General features: G+C 42.2%; 1 protein-coding gene across 1 annotated transcript; it reads right to left on the bottom strand.

Annotated features, from left to right (window-relative positions):
* Nucleotides 1-1,924: 1,924 nt before the first annotated feature.
* Nucleotides 1,925-6,677, bottom strand: col10a1a (collagen, type X, alpha 1a). Its single transcript, XM_035168700.2, has 3 exons — nucleotides 6,561-6,677; nucleotides 6,096-6,240; nucleotides 1,925-4,399 (listed from the first exon to the last, which is right to left on the bottom strand). Exons 2-3 carry the CDS (start codon nucleotides 6,223-6,225, stop codon nucleotides 2,565-2,567), a joined length of 1,965 nt encoding a protein of 654 aa, XP_035024591.1. The 5' UTR covers nucleotides 6,226-6,240; nucleotides 6,561-6,677; the 3' UTR covers nucleotides 1,925-2,564.
* Between the last annotated feature and the right edge of the window lie 14,842 nt (nucleotides 6,678-21,519).

Genomic DNA, 21,519 nt, shown 5'->3' with positions numbered 1-21,519 from the left:
TATACCAGCTTGTTCCTCAGATCATTCAAATAAACACAGATGAGTGAGCCCTCTAAAAGACAAATATATTCCAAAGTGAAATGCTCTTAAGTGCAGCAGATAATTTTGGAGTGTGGCTTGTGGAGTTGACCAGAGGCTGCTCCCCGTCTGGGCTCCCGTCGTCCCACCTCTCGCACTGACCACATCTCTGAGTCCCCTCAGCTGTAAGTCCCCAGTGGTTTCCTTCAACCAGTTTCCTCTCCGTTCGGTCCCCGGGGCCCCTCACCTAACCACCACCTCCCTCTCCTTCCCAGGGCAGATCAAACAGCTGCTGCCCGGCGAGAGGACCATCCCTGTCCCTGGTCCCACAAGCCAACTATTTTCAGCACACCAATATCCAGACTCGCACGGTAGAGACGTTTTTGTAAACTTTGGCTGCCAAGCAGACAACCAGCAGCCATCATGTGGGCAGAAGATTCATATATTATGATCCTCATCCGTCTCAGCTTCTATACTGGACCCAGTGCTGGATTTCCTAAGGCCCCATGTCAACTGGTTAAACCATTAAAGTGGACTAGGAACTTAGTTGTGTTTATTTTTTCATTTCTTGTTCATGTGATGCAGGTTTCTAATAAATCTAGTCATGTCATTTTGATTCTGTTCCTTCTATGCTTCTACTTCACAAGGTAAATATTTTGCTGTGTTTCCAGTTGCCTATGGTGAATATGAAATGATAACTATGAAGTTCCCCAAATGATAAAACATGTTGTGAACTTCAAAAATAGGGGGCCTTGTTACAGCAAAAAAAAAAAATACTTTGACCTCCCACAAAACAAGCTATCAAATGCTTTAAAATGCAGTAACACAATAATACAACATTTAATAATATCCATCCAGCCATTCATCCTCTATAATTCTTATATTTCAAGTGTTGTAGTTGGAGCTGGAGTCAATCCCATGCTGACATTGGGTTAAAGACAGGGTTTACCAGATTGCCAGTTTACCCCAAGGCCGACATGTATAGAGACAAACAACTATTCACACTCACGTAATATGACAATGACCTGAAAGGTGTGTGTGGCTTTTGCATGATGAGTAATTTTACTTTTAATATAATAATAATAATAAATAATCGTTTTGGATATATATACATTGAAAGTTACACAATACACAGGTTTAAATGGGAGACTTTTTTTTTCTCCTTTTCTGTAATTGTTTATTTGGTATATTTATTGGTATGTTTGGAGTATCTCAATATTGGGATGCTCTAAGACGTTGTGCATGTATTGATTTATTTGCATATGACTTGGGCAGTCTGCACTGATCACCTGTTTACCACTAGGCATAAAACAGCCCAAGGAAGGCCATGTTGTGTTTTCCCTGATGAAGGCCTGAATTGCTGAAACCTGTAGGCATGTTTCAATACCTGGTTCAATAGCCTTGAGTTCTAGAGGCTTTTAAATTGCATAACTTTACTTTTGATTGAGCATTACAGCTCTTACTTCTGGAGTAAGGAGGTGAATTCTTCTATTGGCACAGACTCATGAGAATATGTTGAGTAATATGACACCTAAGTGAAGCATTATTTCCAGCAGATTATCAGAGGGGGATGGTATCACCCATATGTGGCTCTGGGGATGATATTTCACCATCTATTCTTAATGGTTTACAATGAACTTATTTATATTTTTGCAGCGAAATACTTTCACTGGTCATTTCCTTGTTACTCAGTGGAGCTGATTCTGTGTTGCAAAGGGAAGTAAGCAGATGTAATTATTAGTTTGTGATTAGTTGCAAAAATATTGTGAGGCCACAAACTGTTATAATGTGTTGAAGTGCCCAGGAACAGGAAATCAGTGTAACCCCAGTGCATGAGGAGGCTGGTACCAACAAGTCATTTGTCTTTTCCCATTTCCCATTTAAAAAGTGCTCCTGAGACAAAACGTTTGTTAAGACATCTTTTATTTTTGGTCACTATGCTTTACATGACATAATGCTTGTTCAGGGATATAACGATGTTGATGTTAAACAAATGCTGTTTGTATGACAGAATTGGACTGACTTATTTCATCATAACGATCAATTTGACCGTCACCATTTCACAATATCCAGGTCATGTACAAGGACAACAGTTACAACATGTTGCACAGACAGTATTTGTGTACTTTTGAAGATTATTGGTCATCCGAACAAAAAACAAGGTTGTACAAAAACAAACAAAGAAACAGACAAACACTTAATTAAGTCTAAGCAGTTGAAGTCAGTATAAAAGAAACAGAGAGAAAAAGTCATGACACAACACAGTTGTAACGCCTCCATTTCACATGCTGTCTCCATTACAAAAGCTCACTGGTACCTTTGTGGATTGCTTCCCCCATCCCTGATCACCTGTTTTCATAAATTAGTTTTCCTTCCTCTAAGCACCCATTTCTTGTAGATTTCAAGTCGAGATGCTACTACTCCTCAAAGAACTGTTAACTGCCTGTCTGTTTGGTTGAGGGAAATTTAACAGGGAGTTTACTTTAATTTGAGAAATAGATTGCAAATTTAGTTGGTTGGCTTTTGGGAACTATTGTATCAACCTATCACGTTGAAGCAATGAGGAACCCAGAGAAAGAGCAGTGGACATTTTCGGCCGCAAAGACACCATTGGCCTCATCATCGGGGATCTGGATGTAAACTGTGTCCTGCTCGTCGAGCAAGAGGACGGCACTGCCGGACATCTGGTCCAGGAAGCCCTTGCTGTACTCATCATAAGTGAACATAACAGGCTGGCCATTCTTGTACAGAGCAACCAGAGCATTGGCTCCATTGACATGGATGCTGTAGGCGAAATAGTAAACTCCGGGAATCTGGCAAGTGAAAATGCCAGATTCAGGGTCATAGTGATTCTCAGCATTGTACACTATCTGGTCAAACTTAATGGGGCTGCCAGCAGCAGGGTAAGGGGTGGCCAGAGAAGCAGTGAAAGCAGACATGGGGGACTTGACCATGACCTCACCGTAGCCTTTGCCCTTCTCAAACATAACCTCACCAGGGGGACCTGGGGCACCAGGAGGTCCAGCTGGGCCAGATTCTCCATCAGCACCAGAATCACCAGGCAGGCCAGGGGGACCCTGTGGTCCGGGGATACCCTTAGCAGCCAACCCAGAAGGGCCAGGGGCACCAGGGAGACCTGGGTGTCCCTTAAGGCCGGGAGTACCAGCAGGACCTTGAGGACCACCAGAGCCTCTGCTACCTGCAGCACCATCAGAACCAGAAGCACCTGGCTCACCTGCACGGCCAGGAAGACCTTTGGGTCCAGCAGGGCCTGGAATACCGGGGGAACCTGGGGTACCTGGGGCACCTCCATCACCTTTGTTGCCTGTCGCTCCACTGGCACCTCTGGGTCCAGGAGGACCAGCAGCACCTGGGTAACCCTGTTTACCTTGGAAACCTTGCACTCCCTGATCTCCCTTGTTTCCCTTAGATCCCTGAGCTCCAGTTGCACCTGTGTCACCTTTAGAGCCAGCAGCACCAGATTCACCTGCGAAACCTCTCTCACCCTGAGGTCCAACAGGACCAGTAGCACCAGTAGCACCAGTGGCACCAGTATAACCTGTATGACCTTGCTCTCCCTTTGAACCTGTGGCACCAGTGCCACCTGTGGCTCCCCTCTCTCCCTTCTCTCCATTTGCACCTGGCTTTCCATATCCTGGGACTCCAGGGGCACCAGTGGCACCAGCAGGTCCTTGATGGCCTTTAGAGCCAACTGGACCGGGCATACCTGGGGCACCATTATCGCCTGGTTTACCTGGCATACCTACACCTGCGGCACCAGTGTGTCCCTTAGGTCCCTGTGGTCCCATGGGACCAGTGGCACCATCTCTACCTGAGCTACCTGGCTTTCCTGACTCTCCGGGGGCACCTGTCCTTCCTGGCTTTCCAACTCCAGCAGCACCTGGTTCACCTGATTGGCCCATAGGTCCTTCAGGTCCTGTCTCACCCTGTGGTCCAGGAGCTCCCACCCCTCTATCTCCCTTTGTACCTGGCAGTCCAGGGATACCTGGGTGTCCCTTCAGACCAGACTCTCCTCTAGGTCCCATTGATCCAGGAAGACCTGAAGATCCAGGCTTTCCAGAAGCAGAGAGGCCAGCGGGGCCGGGGGTTCCAGGAGAACCTGGTGCTCCCCTAGGTCCCTGAGAGCCATGGGCTCCAGTGTCACCTTTCTCACCATGTTGTCCAGGGCTGCCAGGTTTGCCAGGTCCACCAGGGGATCCAGGTTTTCCAGAAATGGAGCGGCCAGGAGCTCCAGGAGATCCTGGAGGTCCCTCGGGTCCAGACAGGCCTTCGGCGCTCTCACCTGGGGGGCCAGGAGGGCCAGCAGGTCCCTCAGGGCCGGGCTCACCTGCAGGGCCGGGCTCACCAGGCACGGACACCACTGTGAAGAATGAAAGAGTGAGCATCATCGGTACCACCATACAAACAAACCACTAACACAAGTGAAAGCAGTCATCAGCTGTGTTATTAAAATTAATATACTATATATTTACTTTTCAGAATATTTTGTTTAGTTTGCTTATACTTTTGTGTGTTGTTCCCTGAGAAAAAATGGTGTAGGCAGAAAAAAAAAAATTAGATTATTGGTCCAATGGACAATGGTTCAATGGTATTTTATTACTGAGGTGGATCAAGTTTTATTCCTATCAACAAATCCTGTACTTTTGAGGAATGGCCACATGGAGCTGATTCACTGATTCTTCCAATCTTAAACATTCAAAGTCTTCTTATAAAATGTAAAAAATTGTCCCTACTTTTTTATGTAATATGTATTTAAAATATGTTTTTAATTTCTTATTTATAAAATAAAAAGATTAAAGTGTGCTGGTCATAAAGCTGCACAGAGACCTGTGTGGCTTGTTTGTGAAACAGTTGGTCTAAATGAGACGGAGCCTTTTTTATTTGTTGCCTTGATGTGGTCACATGTGTAAAAGGCTCACTCCTTGGCGAACTGTTTGGATGAAGCCAAACAGATGTTTCTACTTCTGTGCGAAGCAGGCACACCCAAACAAACCACACAGCTGGGTGACTGGACTGTAATTGACAGTCAACCTAAAAATAATTCACTAACAGCTACTTTCTCAAATAGAAATAGCAGTAAAATTTCTTTTTTTCAGAAAAACAGCAACGTTTCATATTTTGTAATGCATTTTAGTCCACACTCTAGACCAGACCATAATTAACTTTTTTTTTTTTTTTAAATGTAGTAGATTTCTGCAAGACTCTGAATATAGTAGAAATGTGGATATTTGTTCTGCTCTAATTAGAGAATCTTATTTTAAAGCAAAGTTAATGTATGTTAGAAAATAACTGAAATGTGCCTTTGTATGGAAGCAAAAAAACTGGCAACATTTACCACTAAATTGACTGAAAAGAGAGAAATTAAATACCAGATTTGATAAAAATGCATTAAATACAAAGTAGTAGTAGTAGTCTTATACATTTGTGCTCCTTAAAATATTCAGTTTCAATAATCTATACCAGCAAAATGGATATTCTGTACCAGAGTTGAGACAGACAGTTATAAAAAAATATAGAAACATTAAAAAAATATTAAGAAATAGTGTCTATTGTGATAACTGTAAAATAAAAATAAAATTGTAAATGTGTTTGCCTTGGATGAATAAGAGGAAAAATGAATATTAAAATCAAATTAAGAAATCCTGAAATGATCTTTGCATCAAATCCTAGGACTTCCAGCAGAATGAAACTGCAAAGCTCTGCACTGAGTAAATATCCTGGTGTTCAGATTCCAGATCTAAATGGACTGTGTGATTGGAGCAGCACGCATGCTGTTGCAGCCAATCAGAGCACAAGGAGGTTTCAGAGCGAGCTGGAGTTGAGTTTTCAGAGTAAAGTGCAACTGGCTGTGGCTAACATCCTTCAGGCTACTCATGCTGCTGCTCACACTGGCCACAATAAAGATGCTTATTCCTTCGCAGAGGTAAGACAAGACTAACTTGAAATGTTCCTCAAGGAAAAATAAGTCTTTAGGGCAAAAGATCTTGACTTTAAAGGCTCAGTTTGTAAAATGTGATGAAAAAACTTTTAGAGGTAGGAAGTTTTGCTTTTCTTACCATGGCTCTTCACAGAGTAGGGCTGATACTGAGGGGCGGCCTTCACCATCTTCTTCACCACGTACCGCTCTCCATGGGCGGCCGTCAGGGTCACCACAAGGAGGAGGATGCTCGCTACACGCATGTCCATCTTGCAAGGTCAAATCTGCAGGGAGAAGAAGAGGAGCAGTCAGCACAAGTGTCTACAGGAAGGTTTAGTTTTCTCTCTTTTTAAAACTGTTTTTACAGCTAAGTGCACATGTTATACAGCCTCACAGAAATGCAATAAGCTGCACATAAGATAGGATGAGCTAGAGTAGATGTAGCTAAAGTTTGGATTTAGTTAAAGCATCCTGGATCCTCAAGAAGCCAAAATCTGCCCCCCGTTCCCCCTTAGCCTGCCTCGGCCTACACAAAGCCTGGATGTTGCCTGAGCTCCTCCAGAGATAGAGCAGAGAAGAAGAGGAAGAGAAAACACAAACATACCAGCTTCCAAAGGAGGTGAAAAAACAATGTCTTCTGCACCAGTGAGCCTCTGGTGCTTCTGTATATCCTTAGGGTAGGAGCACAACTGAGGATATGCTGCCTCCCAGTACAATGATGTGGGTATTTATACCATATCTGCCCCTCGCATCATTACAAAAAAAAAGGAGCCCCCACCATGCAAGTACCTCCCTCCTCGGTGCGAGGCTGTAATTAGCAGACAGATCTGCCCAAAGCGGGGCATGACACATCAGGATGCCTCCATGTCTTGAATATCCAGACACATGATTACCTCTTATTTCAGCTCTTCTTTCAAGAACTTTGAAAATAGTCGTGTTTGAGGCAAAAAACATAAATAAACGAATGAATGAATGAAGGACTGCACAAAACAGACGACACATTTTCTTTCCCACCCTTGTTCCATTTATATTTACAAGTGTCGAACATTAAAACTTTATATATGCTCGGGGCATGTTTATATTAATGGATGTTTATAGGACAGCTCTGAAAATAGTCACCAGAATGGTAGAGGTACCTGTGCTGCTACACAAAGTCCGCATTGAGGATGTACAGGACCAGAGTGCAAATTTACATGGAGACTCGTCTTCACCTGTCCCGACCGTCTGGGCTCCTTCATGCCGGCCATGATAAGGTAAACAGGGGAAGTGGTGGACAAGAAAGATTTTAGACGTCTTAGATCGAGAGAAAATAATCCTGTTTACTTCTAAAGCAATACCGACACCATATTTAGTTTTTTATTATTTATTTCTTGTTATTATTTGTGTCAGTGTGGCTAACAGGGGACAAAGTGGTCTTCATTTCAGTCTCTATTTCAGGACAAACATTTTTCTTAGGTTTGTGTAATTGAACTAATAAAACTATATAAGGAGCCACTGGAGGAGACATTTGCTGCTGGTTCCTTGTGAATGCAACCTACTGTCCTAAGGCCCTCATGTGCACTACCCATGTTGGAACACCAGAGGGCAGGTTTTACTGTGCCACCGCACCCCCTCCACGGAGCAAACAAGCCGCTGCTCCTGCTGTGAAGAAGAAAAAGAAGAAGAGGGCCCTGCCTGCTGTGGTCACTTGATATTTTTGGCCCCCTCAGTGTGTATATACATCATCAGAGGTTTCAGGCCTTTTTCCACAATTACAGCTGGTTTCTGTCACAATGTTGTATTTCCTCAATCAGCTCCATCCTCCAGTATTATCCTCCCTCGCCCTCACCCTCCAACTCGCCTTGCTTACTTTGAGATCCTCCAACTGTAATTTCTCAATTTCAGGCCGGCCACATAGGAAATGCATACACCCAAATAATCACATGTTCTGGAACAGGCGAGTGGCCGTAAACGATGTGTAGGGTACTGTGTGTCCCATCCCAGAGTCCCCCTGAACATGGGAGTGTTTGTGGTACATGCTCTTCCTGTGTTCTTATGATATATATACTGTGCATCCCGCTGACAGCATGTGTGTATTTGCAGAAAAGACGATGAGTTGCACAATTGAGGGCTTCAACCATGTTCCTATATGAGGCGTCTTCTCTACACATGAGTGTGACAGCCATCCCTCAACAGGGTTATGATTAAAGATGTTACAACATGAAGCTTGTGTGAACCCCCCCTACCATCTTTTTTTTTGTTGTTGTTAAATTAGAGCAAATTATCTGTAATTTTCCAAAGTGCTACCTTCTCTGACTTATAGCTCTTCATCGTGTTTGGCAAGCTTTGTTTAAGTTTCTCTCTTCCTGTCGAGTAAAAACATAATGTAATTTGTGATCTAAATTTCTAACTGTTTTAACAGGACAGATGATTTACAGTGAAGGTGCAGAGGTGTGGTACATGCACATTTGACAAAGGAGAACCAGGGCCGGACAAAGACATTTAGAGGGGCAGGGGCACACGGAACAAGATTTTAAAACACTGTACACCAACACAGTTTTCAGCATAAACCACTGAATTATAGCAACAAACAGACATCATACTATCTAATTCCACAAATATCTGTCTGTATATATGAACCTATATCTCACAAACTGTTCAACTGGTTTACGTCCTCAGATAAACTACAGCAGCGGACTGTAAGTGAATCAAACTAACAATCGCTGCCAGAACACACATTGATAATTTCATTATTTACCAGAGACAGCCACACAGCAAAGCTGCTGATCTTCGCCATGGCAACAATATTCATAGAATCACACAATTCAACATTCGATTTGTTGCTGCAAAGCTTTTTATCGAGCTGAATTAGAGAGCTTTGATTTTGAAAAGTTATGAACGAACGCTTAACAGATCTTTGAAATAGCTGACATGCACGTATGAAAAAATAACAGCATATCAGTAAATCTTTCAAAGTTATAGATGAATCACGCACAGGAACAATGTTTCATAAATGAAAAACACGGATTATAAAATCTTCACTGAGATGAACAATTTTTGCTTGTTAAGAACGGGCACCGCACTAGAAGTCTAAAAATTAGGAACAGAATTTCCCCGAGAACTGAAATTATAAATTATCCTGTACTTCTCTTTCATGTAAAACTTCATGATGTGATGTAAATTGCCCAATGACAGCCAGGTCATTTTCTTTACAGCTAAGTTATATTTAATCTTTAAATGGGCCACGGAGCACGCCTTCACACACACACAAACAGACACACACACAAACAGACACACCCACACACACCCACACACACACACACACACACACACACACACACACACACACACACACACACACACACACACACACACACACAAAAACAGACACACCCACACACACACTGACACACACATACACACATACACAAGCAGACACACACATACACATTTTATTTCACATGTTCACTTTTACTTTATCAGCTGAATAATAAAATCCTGTTTACCCGAGTACCAAGCAGCGGAAACTTCCTGTTTTGATGAGTTACTGGTAAACACCACACCACACGATGCTGGTGCCACCAGTTTTATATATTTTCTAGTTATACTATATTCTTTTAAAATCTCTTTATGCCGGTGCCCCGAGTGGAGGCCCAGGCCATTCCACTTTTAGTCAGATTGAGATGAAATGACAGAGCAAGGGAGGGTGGGGTTAGGACTTTATATGTTTATAGGTTCCGATAATTTCAGTTTATTTATGTTTTTTCAAACATGGAGAAACCACCGCAGAAGAGGTTCTCCGTTTTTAGTCCGAATGTGCTCAGAACAATGAATCATCTCTTTATGCAAAGAAAAAACCAAACAGCAGCAACTTACATCTGTAAAGGGGATGAAACATCCAAGCAGAGGCCTTGTAACCATAGTAAACTTTGGATGTTGTTTATAACCTTGCAGCATATTTTGTATTTTCTAAACTCGCCACCATGCTCATTTGAACAGGACTCTGTGTCCTTGTCCTTGTACTGGCAGAGTTGAAGGCTGTGAAAGTGCACGACCTGGCCCGTCTCTGCTCGGCTCATTACGGCGCCGCAGAGGCTTGATGTGGTCGCCAGGGCTTATTGTAATAACCATTAGGAATTAGGTTAACAGCCTTCAAACTGAAGGCGGTGACGTTGCTTTTCTGTTATATTGAAGAGAGCCTCTCACTGTAAAACACAAACATGCTTTCAGTTTCATCTCACTTCACACACTTGATAACATAAAGTGATTTTTACTGAGTTTAGACAAGGCGAAAAATGGTTAATTATGAGTGAGACACACCCAAAGTCTCAGAGAAAGCTGCTCAGCCTCTTGTTTCAGGGATTTGGTTGATTTTAGGTTTTGTGTAATGCTTGCTGGTGATAGTTAATATGTAGAAGAATATTTTGAAGGAAATTTTTCATGTTTTCCAAGCGGTAAAATTGAAGACAAGAACAAGCATGGGAATCAGTGACAGGGCAAAAATGTCCTCGTCTGATCTTCCTGAAGGACGAACGCTGGCATTGTGAGGTCCGGCTTTTTGTTCAGGCCTGCGTCCATTTTTAACTACAGCCTGCAGATTGGGCTTAATTCCCCAGAAAGCGCTACTGGACAGTTTTCCTGGCAATGTTTGTGATGTTTGTGCTTGTACTATGCGATGATAACAGAGTTTGAGGAAAGGTTTTTGCATTTTGTCTGTTTTCGTTCGCTCCGCTGGCCAGGAATTGATGTTTCTGGTTTCCTCGCCGTGCTGACTGAGGCTCAACCCACACCCAGGAGGAGAACATAATTGGCGGTTGATGTAAGGGGGGGACTCGACCGAGCACGTGAGTTAGGCAACTGCTAAAGATACACCATCACTGCTGGGATACAAATTTAATGTTTCAATAAACTCCAAGGACCACTAAGAGCTACTTTAAACTTTATGAATGGCAGACTTGACAGGGGCCTGTGTGAGTGATTGTTGGGGAAATTAGAGAGTCCTGAAAACAAACATGAGCCCAAATGGAGCCAGAAGTGTAAAAGAAACTGAAAAATGGTGGTGGTGCTACTGATGCTGGTGGTGGGAGCCAAGTTTTAAACCCCACAATGGCAGGAAAAATGTTATGGATGAGAAAGTAAATGCTGGGTGTCGTCCAGCAACTCTCAGGTGTGAGTGTGTATGAACGCGGAGCAGTGAGTTGACGTGCAAGCTTTCCTAAGCTTCAACAAACAGTCAGACATGAGTAAAATACTCAAAGTTTTTTACTTCAGGGTGTTTTATTGTGTAAACACATGAAATGTTCTATGTAATTAAGTTGATAAGTTGGAAATAGTTGGAAAATTTGCACCCATGCGCCGCTCGTGATGTTATCACCCGAAACCGCTGTCAGACACGCTCCTGAAAGCCAGAAGTGGCTCGCTGCCGCTCGACCACGTCCAGCGCTGCTCTATCTGATTTGATTTGTTTCTGCTCTCGTAGCTCAATTTGCTGTTAAGTTTATTTCTGGAAAAGTCTGAGTCAGCCGCTGCTTTAAGGCGTCGTTCGTCGTCCTTGTTTAACCGAGGAATCAAGAGTTTCAGAGTTGCAGCAGCCAGAAAGTAATTTAACGAAAAGACCTCAGCCAGACGGTTTATGAGGTGCTGCAAAAATAATTATTGTGCACACGATGCACTACAAAGGTAAAAAGGTCAGAATAACGTATAGATTTTTTTGTTTTGTCCTGAAGCAAGGAAACAATCCCTACTTCTCATTCATTATGACTTTCCACTCTTCTCTCTGGTTCACCTTCAAACATTCCCAGCAGACAGGCTTCTCGAGGTATCTGCTTATTGTGGGATCATTTAAAGATATCAAAGCTAAATTAAACCACCTAAATGGGATTTTGGAGCTTAAGTATAGGTGGTGGCGTTCTGTATTTAAGGATAATGACTAATCCGCTACATCAAGCCTGCATCAGACTGTATCAGGCAGCGTCAGCCGTTTCACAACAAACGCTGGAATAAAAAAAAATAAAACTGTCGGCAAGTCGTGAAAAACAAGGGGGTGAAAACGTGCAGCAGTGCAGAGGCGGATTTATATTCGATTTTTCAGTTTATAATTAAATGGACTTTAATGTGTGGGAGGGAAGTGTTACTTTCTGTGCCTGGAATACAGAGCGATAACCAAGAAACAATATTTAAAGGTTCAGTGTGTAGAATTTAGTGACATCTAGAGGTGAAGTTGCATGTTGCAGCTGAACACCCCTCACCTCACCCTCCCCTTCCAAACATGAAAGACAACCTGTGGTAGCCGTCCGCTGTCATAAAAACTAAAAGGTTTTTAGTTTGTCCAGTCTGGGCTACTGTAAAAAACATGGCGGCCTCCGTAGAGAGGACCCACTCCCGATGTAAATATAAAGGGCTCATTCTAAGGTCAAGAAAACCACATTTCATACAATTTAGATGAAACACACTGTTGAAAACATCACTAGGATTATTTTATATTAAATTTCCGCCCAAAAGATCCCGTTCCCCTAAATCTTACACACTGAACCTTTAAACAACACAATGTCACCACATTGGCAGGAGCCGATAGTTAGCTCTGTGCCATAATGAGGGACAAGACAAGTGTTGTTTCTCTACACTATATTTGGCCTGTCTCACAGTAAGTGTCGGAGCTAAACTGTTAGTTAGTGCCCACACAGTTCACATATCTCTGTGCTGTTCATGTATATATATATATATATAAAGACGTGACCACAGGAAGTTAGCTGGAGCTTAACACGCAGCGTGTCCAAAACAATGCAGAGGTCGAGGCTCGACCAGCGTGTGGTTTCGAGGTTTGTTTTGCTGGCTGATGGACGCTGTGTGGGCCTTTACTGCCACCAGAGCCAGAAAAGTAGTTTAACTGCGTCTAAATGGGAATAATTCTACATTATATAATACAAACAAACAAAACCGTCCTGTCCACTGTCTGAAAATAACTTGGCTTTTCTTGTCGTTTAATAGAGAATGATGCACACGCAAACTCTGATGCTATGTCATAATATGAATGTTGTCTCTCATCACCTTAAACCTTAGTTTTAAGAACAAGTATATAGTTTGTACAAGTATAATTGATCGTATCCCAGTTTGGGGACAATCGTGGATCAATATGCAACTGACCCAAGGAGGATCAGAATAATGGGGCAGATCCAGGCATGTATTATTTTGACATTCTTTATCTTTGTGAGAGTAATTCATGTATTTCAGTGGAAAAATCAGACACGTTTAGGGGACTGATATTTAATAGTTAGTCAATAGTGGTGAAGTGAATTAAAATCTGCATCTAGTGAATTTAAATGTGATTTTATAAGGGGACTGTTGGGCCTTGGTGGAGTTGTGGACTCTACTGAGTGACATTCTAGTTTAAAAGGTTTTAGCCCAGACTCTGAATCCATTGTGAACCATGTCTGCACCAGATGTGAGCTACAAAAAGGTTGTTTCAACCTGCCCAAATATTAACAGATACATATCATACCATCTATTTAAGTCCTATTAAGTGATGGCCTCATCCCTCTGGTTGCCTCGAGTCAAAGGGCCTTTAGTTTCAGGCCACGTCGAATGTCTGGATTCTTGTGTACCTGTTTGTTGGTCTAGAAATATCAAAGCAACTTGGTTGAAGTGCATTTAAAACATCACAGAAACCAATAACAACTCGCTAATGTGACTATTATAAAAAGGCCAAATATGCAGTTGGTTTGTTAATTGAACTCAGTTGTGACCGAGCAGTCAACACACGTCTTCCCATAAAACCAACACTCCAGGATTCTTTTGACGCTCTCTAACTTCACGGTGCAGATGTTTTCTGAGTTTGTTATTGGTGATCCACAGACACAAGAACATCCCAGAATAAATCAAGACGAGAGAACACACAAACTAAAAGTTTCATTCCTTATGGTTTGCACTCTGGTAGCTGGCTCCTCGTTGTGTTTGTTTTAGGGATTTACGGGGACCAGACTTTATGTTTGCAGGATATTTTGAAGAGATGAACCAAAGGTGGATTCTGAAAATGCAAAAACATCGGTGTCGAGAGTTTGTCCAGAGCCTCACGTGGCCTGCGACTGTGGAAAAGGAAATTTGTCTAACCCAGCATGGGTCAAGGGAATTTGTTGGCTTTGCTGTGTCTTTTGAATGCCCACAATAGAGGAAACCATGGAGCATTAAACATGTCTAACCCCAGGTCATTTGATGCTGTCCCAGACAGTCAGACAATACAAATCTGAAAACAAAGCTCAAAGGCTAAATTTGTCCATGTTGCGTTAGGTGGACATTTACTCTGAAATGTTCTGCAGGAAGCTTTGAAAGCACGAGTGGTTTAATTTCTTCCTCTCACAAAGAAACAGCTGAGCACATCTGTAAAGGAGCTATTAAACCTGCATTTATATGTAATGAGCCATTAACCCCCATCCATTTTTTAGCAGGTAGTGCTGATGTTCAGGATGATGTGCACACTTGTAATTCTATAGCTTCTTACATGCACTTCTTGATGAAAGGCTTGTTGGGGAAAGGTTAAGGCCGATGTGCTTAATGGGCTGAATCCTGGCTGGATTTTATTAAATCATGTGAGCCAGCAGCGTTACACAAATGAAAACTGTGGTGATGTAAATGTATCAATGAAATTCTGAAGAGCTTCTTGGGGGATCGTCATGTTCTATTGCTCTTTTATACACTTCTCAAAGGCACCAGCGTGGCCTCTTTCTTCCCTGGACGCAAAATTCAAGGTATTTCTCCTCGAGTTGATCAACGTAAAAACGGCAGAAATAATAAATGCTTCGAGGTGGTCCGCGAGGCCGAAGCGGCAAAGCAGAACAAAGAGTTTGTTATTTTGATGAGCCAACAGTTTCTGTGTGCAGCGCCTGTTTTACTGTGAGGGCTTGTCCCGTCCCGAGGCCGAGCCAAGTGGTCTTAAACACAGAAAGAGTGTGAGTCATTGTGCTCTGTAATTTGGGCACGCTGCAGCTGTCTTAAGTGACCACAGCTGTAGACCTGTTAACCGGGCCTGATCCACATGTAAAACTTTCCTTTCCTTCTAACATAATAATTATAATGTCACTTCCCAGGGAGCTCTACCTCAATTGCAGCATGTACAGGTTTAATGGCAATGACAGCTTGCTGGAAGATCTTTCTAGGACAGGCCTGATGACTATTTTGGGTCTCTGACCTTCTTTCCCGACAAAGATCCTCTGTTAATCTCTTCTATAATTCCTGTACCAAATCTCCCTTTTCCTGCATAATGCACTTACTGTAAATACCATTTTCAAAGGTTATGGGCTTTGCTTCTAAGGCACATCCGAAGCCTGTAAATATATGTCTTCCTCTCTGAAGCCGGAGCTGGACAGTTCAGTCTGGATGGCACAAGGTGAAGCGCTAGTTGTGCTGAATGGCACATATACTGTATGTGACTTTGAAGAGTTTCCAATTGGTGTTTTTCTCAGATATTTAAAGGTCTGTATGTTAAACAAAAATCTCCAAATGTGGAAGTTTGAGGTCCTGTGGTGAAGGAAGAGAGAATTACAGTCCTAATACTGGTGCACTTCTTCTGCTGCACTGTTTACATTGGTCTAGTCACATTCTGGTCAGTTTGCGAACAGCTCGTGGTTGAATAAACCTGTGGTTGTAGCCGCTGGTAGAATCCAGACAGACAGAGAGACAGACAGGTGGACTGAACCATGTCTGGAAAGTCCTGTAGTGCCATATTTCAATGGCAGCAGCTTTCTCGAGTGACTGTTTAATGAAGTGACAGACATTTGACAACATGGCTCCCAAAGATGGAAAAAGGCTTCAATATAACAATGGCTGTTGCTGCTGCATCACATCCAGCAAGCAGTGAATAAAAGATGTGGGTTTTTTTTCATCCTTTTTGTATTGAAGCAAATGATTTGTTTTAAAACATAAAATAATGTAGCCCACTCTTTCTATTCAAACGTCAAATAAACTTAATTTAGGCTGCTACATTTATCATCTTTATAATTTTGATAGCAACAAATGTTTCGTTAAATGCGCTATTTGTACGTTTTTACTATTGCTGCATAGTGTTAGCATTAACAACAATCAGCATTAAAGTTACTACTTTTACTTGCCAAAAGCCAGTGAGGAAAAACAACGTTAGCTCTTGTAATGCTTCTACACGTGTTTGCTTCTTCGTAGCATGCTAACCAGCTAGCCCTGGCCTGGTTGGCTGGTCTCATGACTGTATGGACGAAATGACAGCTCCCCAAAAGTGAAGCCAAAACATCTTGATCACCTCTTGGTGGCCGACTGCAGTATAGGTCATAAACCCTCTCCACTCCATGTTAGTGGATGGGACATTCACCAAAAAGAAAAATCCACGTCAAATAATTTTTTTTCAAAAATGTCATTGAAGGTAGTTCTTATCACACTGAGGTTTGTTTAAATGCTCATTTGTTTTGGAAAGTTTGGTTTTAATTAGTTATTTGATGCTATAAATACGTGGTGAAACATCATGATTGACAGCTGAGACTGACAGTATCAGTGGGATCTCGAAACCGTGGCTCCACCACACAATCACTACTACACAGACTCAGACTGAAAATGATGGCAAAGATGGCAGCACCCGTATCCAGGATATTCTGGCATCATTTTTGTAGAATGGGACGTGTCGTCCATGAGTCTATAATTCAAATCCAGAACGTCGCTGCAGAGGAGTGACCGCACTGATCATTCTGCCGCTACTCCTGTCACTTTACATGTACCAATTTGATGCCACGTTAATATAGCTCTAATTATTCTACTTCGACATTTGTCATTTGATGATTAGAGTATTTATTTCTGGTTTCATTGTGCTTTTACAGGGATGAACAATGAAGGCCCACAGCAGGTCGAGTAGACGCCACTGTGCTCCACCTCTGTTCATCTGAGGATTCCGACGATACTAAATATATTTTTGTTGAACAATAGCATGCAAGATATTTTAGTTGACCCGAACGTGAGGTCAAACCGAAGCAGAGCATTTGCAGTCAGGTTTTTATTACAGTGTGTTTTTAATGACAGAGGGAGACACAGTCCCTCTCCTCCTCCTGCTGCTCTGTCGTTAAGCCGGCGTAAATTGCACACATTTGCTGTTTTCTCAACAGATCTGAAATAAGAGATTTAAAACCGAAATGAGATTAGCTTCATGTTTGGACTCTTATTTCAAAGCCCGTCACTATGGCTTCATACACATTGTGTGAAGCACCTCAGCTGATTGCTCTGAGCTTGATCCCACCTACACCTCAGAGACAAGTGGTTTGCTTCAGTGAAATTAAGCTAATTATATTCCACGCCTGTACACATGAAGCCACTGTAAGCTATACTTTCACCCGCCATTATCTCTCCAAGGCTTCGTGACTGCGAAACACCCTCTCCAAATTAAAGGTCGGAAATGTGCCAAAACCTGACATTATAAACTCATGAGCTTTCTTTTAATGGGGAGTAAAAATCTGCCCCAGTCTCTCAGGCTCTTCTAGTTTGGCTTAACATAAGATGCATCTTGTTTGACTTGTTGTCCGGTCTGTGCACGGAGCCGAGGAGCTGAGGAGCCGAGGAGCCGAGGAGCTGAGGAGCCGAGGAGCCGAGGAGCTGAGGAGCCGAGGAGCCGAGGAGCTGAGGCGAGCTCCTCCAGACGGTTCAAACTTTCTGCTCTGTGATGAAATGCTCCAGTAAACTGCAAATGTCAGTAATCACCGGGGGATAAGAAAAAAAAAACGTCTGGTATGTGGAGTCGCACCTACAAGTCGCACAGACACACACTTTGTCAAACACGCCTTCAACAGACAGCTGCGAGATGTTTCAAACCACAACCATCACGAATAATTAATCGTGCAACTGTGGCTTTTATATCTGAATGTGGAATATTTTGTTTTTATTCACGATTTGAATGAAAAATTGCTTTATTTTTATTTGTTGGTATTAATAGAATACAATAATAAAAAATAATAAAATCATCCAAAACCTTTTTTAAGTTTTAACTTTAACGGGGACTTTTAGACAAATGAAACTGTTTATACCTGTTCAGTGTTGTGTCTGTTTTACTGAAGTTTCTTTGTGCTTCAAAAGAACGATTCAAAGCATTTAAAAATATCTCCAGCACGTTTTGCCTCACATATCCCCCCCCCCCCCAGGGTTTTATGGGCCTCTTGCTCTGTTTTACTCATACATATAATCGTTGCTGTTGCCATGGTTTTGTTGCGTCATTAAGCAACATGTTAAATCTACATAATGTTGTGTTATAGAGCTCAAGCGGCGTCGGTGTCTGTGTTGAGACAATGGAAAGTTAGAAAGCTTTATTTAGGACTCCGTGATTCACTTTGCCGTCACCACAACCATAACTGGGCTTTGATATCTTGTTGTATCTGGACCCACAGTGTTTGAGCATCTGCTGAAAGCTGAATGACTCAGTCAGCAAATTATCCGTCACAGATCACATGGACCGAGCAGTGGTGAGAACAGCATTCAGATCAGGGTCACAAGCTAAATCTGGAGGGTCCTAAGGAAAAACTAAATGCTGCTCTTTCAAGTCAATGTTGATTTATTGAATTTTCTCATCCGAAGGTAACCTCAACTTTTAAACAATCCCTGACATTTGAAATGATACGGGGCCTCAAAAGTCAAAATCACTGGTTTTATCTCTGACGTCAGGGGTGTTGTTACAGCGAAGGCAAAGCAAACAACTGCCTGGGGCCCCGAGCCGAGAGGGGCTTAATACTTAACAATTTCTAAAAGTTTTTACCTTATTTATCATTTTGATATCAAAAGCTGTTTCAAGATTGGAATGAATTGGTATCATGTGTGTCTTTGGGGTGGGTTCCGTTCAGTGGGGGCCGCCCAGGTCCCTTTTGCCTGGGGCCTCCAAATTCCCTTGAAACACTCCTGTTTGGCGCACAGTATGCTTTTATAAAATCATAATTTGTTATTTCTTTTTCAATTTTTTTTTATCAGACTCTGTGCTTCTTCCTCTGAAGTTACAAACGGCTTCATACAACTTTTACATACATGCAGTACTTCTCCTGAGACACGTAAAGACTCCTCTCCATGTGTCACACTCAAACGCACTTACAGTCGTTACTGTGCACAACAGGTTCCAAGTTAACTGATACGATTAGTAGGAGAGCAAAGGTCACACAAATTCACTTGGTTTAGTCCCAAACAAAAAAAATACATATAATTTTTTCCTGTGTACATTTTGTTTGGAAAACATCTTGTACTTTGGTAATTGTTATTTGCACGTTTTCCTCGATGCTGATGCTCAGGCACTCCTGAAATACCCTCCAGTACGGGTAAGTGTTGGTTCATGAAACCACAAAGTGCAGAGATGTCGTGCAGCTTCACGTCAGCAGAGAATCCTTCCATTCTTCTGCGCTCCGTGGTAGTTAGAGTTCATGAAAGACTCAATGAAAGCCCTGCGTTGGATGCGCCCAGAGATATTCGATCGGTAGAAATAGAATTGTAATTCTATGCTAAAATACAATATACCTCTAATTTGACTGAGTTTATGATAGTTTGTGATAGTTCAGGGTTGTTCGTGGGACTTTTTTCCGTCTCTAAACACAATACTTAAGATTTCTTCTGCAGATGCTTCAGCTCAATGGATAAACGAGGCCTTTTTGGGGTTAGTATTGGATTTCTTCCCCCCCCCCGGGCCTTAACAGTGCGGGTTACAGTAACTCTCGCTCTCAGAAAGCAGAGGGAGGGAGTTTCAGCCTCCAGTGGTTGATATCAGGGGCCATTTTTAACTCCTGGCCTATCTGTTGTGGTGAAGGGTGTGTGCATCTGTGGGGAGGATTGGCACTAAATGTCTAATTATGCGTGATTCTATGGTCTCAACTTTCCCAGGGTACAGTAACAGTAACGTGCGGCACATGCTCTGTAATCAGTGACGTCAAACACCACATGAGACGCAAGCTCTCAGATAGAGCTCAGGGACCCTGCGGCGCCGAACTCCCATCCCTTCTGCCTCTTCAGAGTTTTAATTGTTTGTTTCACACGGGACAATCATATTTTTATCACCTACAGTTTGCTAAATTGACGTCTTTCACTATAAGCAAAAGGAAGCTAAGATGTACAAGACAAAGAAATCTAAATGAGGCCAATTGTCGATAATATATATATGTGCTTGGTTGTAAAAGATGAGGTGATCTAATCTGTTCGTTTGGATTTTGTGCTGCTTAAAATATAGATAATTAAATTTATTAACACAAAATTGTATGTAACAATGAAGGAAATAGTCAGATTGTGGTTTTGCCCGATTTAAAATTTTCTTAGCAGGTCCGTTTATGTTCCAAGAAATCCAAATGGTCCAAACATGAAAGTCTCCACATTAAATAAGAAAAGAAAAATAATATTTCAGGCGGACCACCACAACTAGACAGCTTGTGCCGAGTACTTAACTCAAATTCACTCCTAGAAAAGAGCATGAGGTTGCCAAAAACAACTCACACTCCAAAAACTAACCCTCATACTTCATCTAAAATGGAGTCATTAGTCAAATGCAGTACAGTTATGTTAATAACTCATAAAGTGTTAGGGAATAAACCTATTTGTGGCTGAGTCTGGGGCAGAGAAACAAGCGAAGTTTGATGTTTCTCTGAGATTGATGGCGAGTTTGATGAAAACATGCCCCTGAGTGGCAAACTGCAGGAGAACAGATAATAAAGTGTGTGAGTTATAAACTTGAGCAGATGAGCATTCACAACCTTTCATGTAGGAAACACAAACTGTAAACAACCATATCATGAAACACAATGTGACTCATATATCAGATAAATGTCACTAGTGGCTGTCAAATTAAAAAGTGAATATGGGGGAAACAACAACTTTCGTGTTCCCCCCCTAAAGTCAGACTACCCTCCCTTCTCTAACCACCTTCTCCCACCCAATAATCTTCATACAATCCCCAGGCACTATTTAGAATAATAAAACTTACTTATTTTGGAAAACAAATTATCTGGAGGTAAATAAATGATATTTTTGCGCTAATGCTATTTATCCTGCAAGTACCACTTATGTGCATAATTAAAGCATAAATCTCCATTAAAACATCCTGTCAAACAAACTGTTTTCACACTGTAAGTGGTGAACAGTGAACAATAGTAGCCCTGTGGACGCGATCTCACTCTATAGCATGCAGCATGATGTATATAACCCGTGCCTCCATGGATCAGGGCAGGGTGGGTGTCTGTGGTCACTGTCTCGGCCCTGTGTGTCTCCTGTGGGCCACCCTACGCTTCTCTCCCAGTGGCGTCCGGCCAAACCCCAAGGTAGCAAGTCATGAAAATGAGAGTGTTGCTTTAAGAGTTTAAAAAAAGACGCACTTTGATCATCCTCTTTGGCTATTTATTCCCATACTTGTTCTGCTATATCTACAGAATTAGTATTGCCGGGGGAAAGTGGGAATTAAAGTTCAATCGCTTAGGTTTTCTACTAACTTACCATTATTGCTACCAAAAGGGTTGCAAATTAAGATTCTCCTTGTCTTTCACCAACCACTAAAAGACTGAAAAATGCGTCATGAGGGACATGATACAGTAATTTGTGGCTTTGACTATAAATATGATGCACGATGCATA

The sequence above is a fragment of the Hippoglossus stenolepis genome, chromosome 10 (assembly GCF_022539355.2).
Source record: "Hippoglossus stenolepis isolate QCI-W04-F060 chromosome 10, HSTE1.2, whole genome shotgun sequence".
NCBI classification, from domain to species: domain Eukaryota; kingdom Metazoa; phylum Chordata; class Actinopteri; order Pleuronectiformes; family Pleuronectidae; genus Hippoglossus; species Hippoglossus stenolepis.
This window is presented reverse-complemented; position numbering and strand designations above follow the sequence as displayed.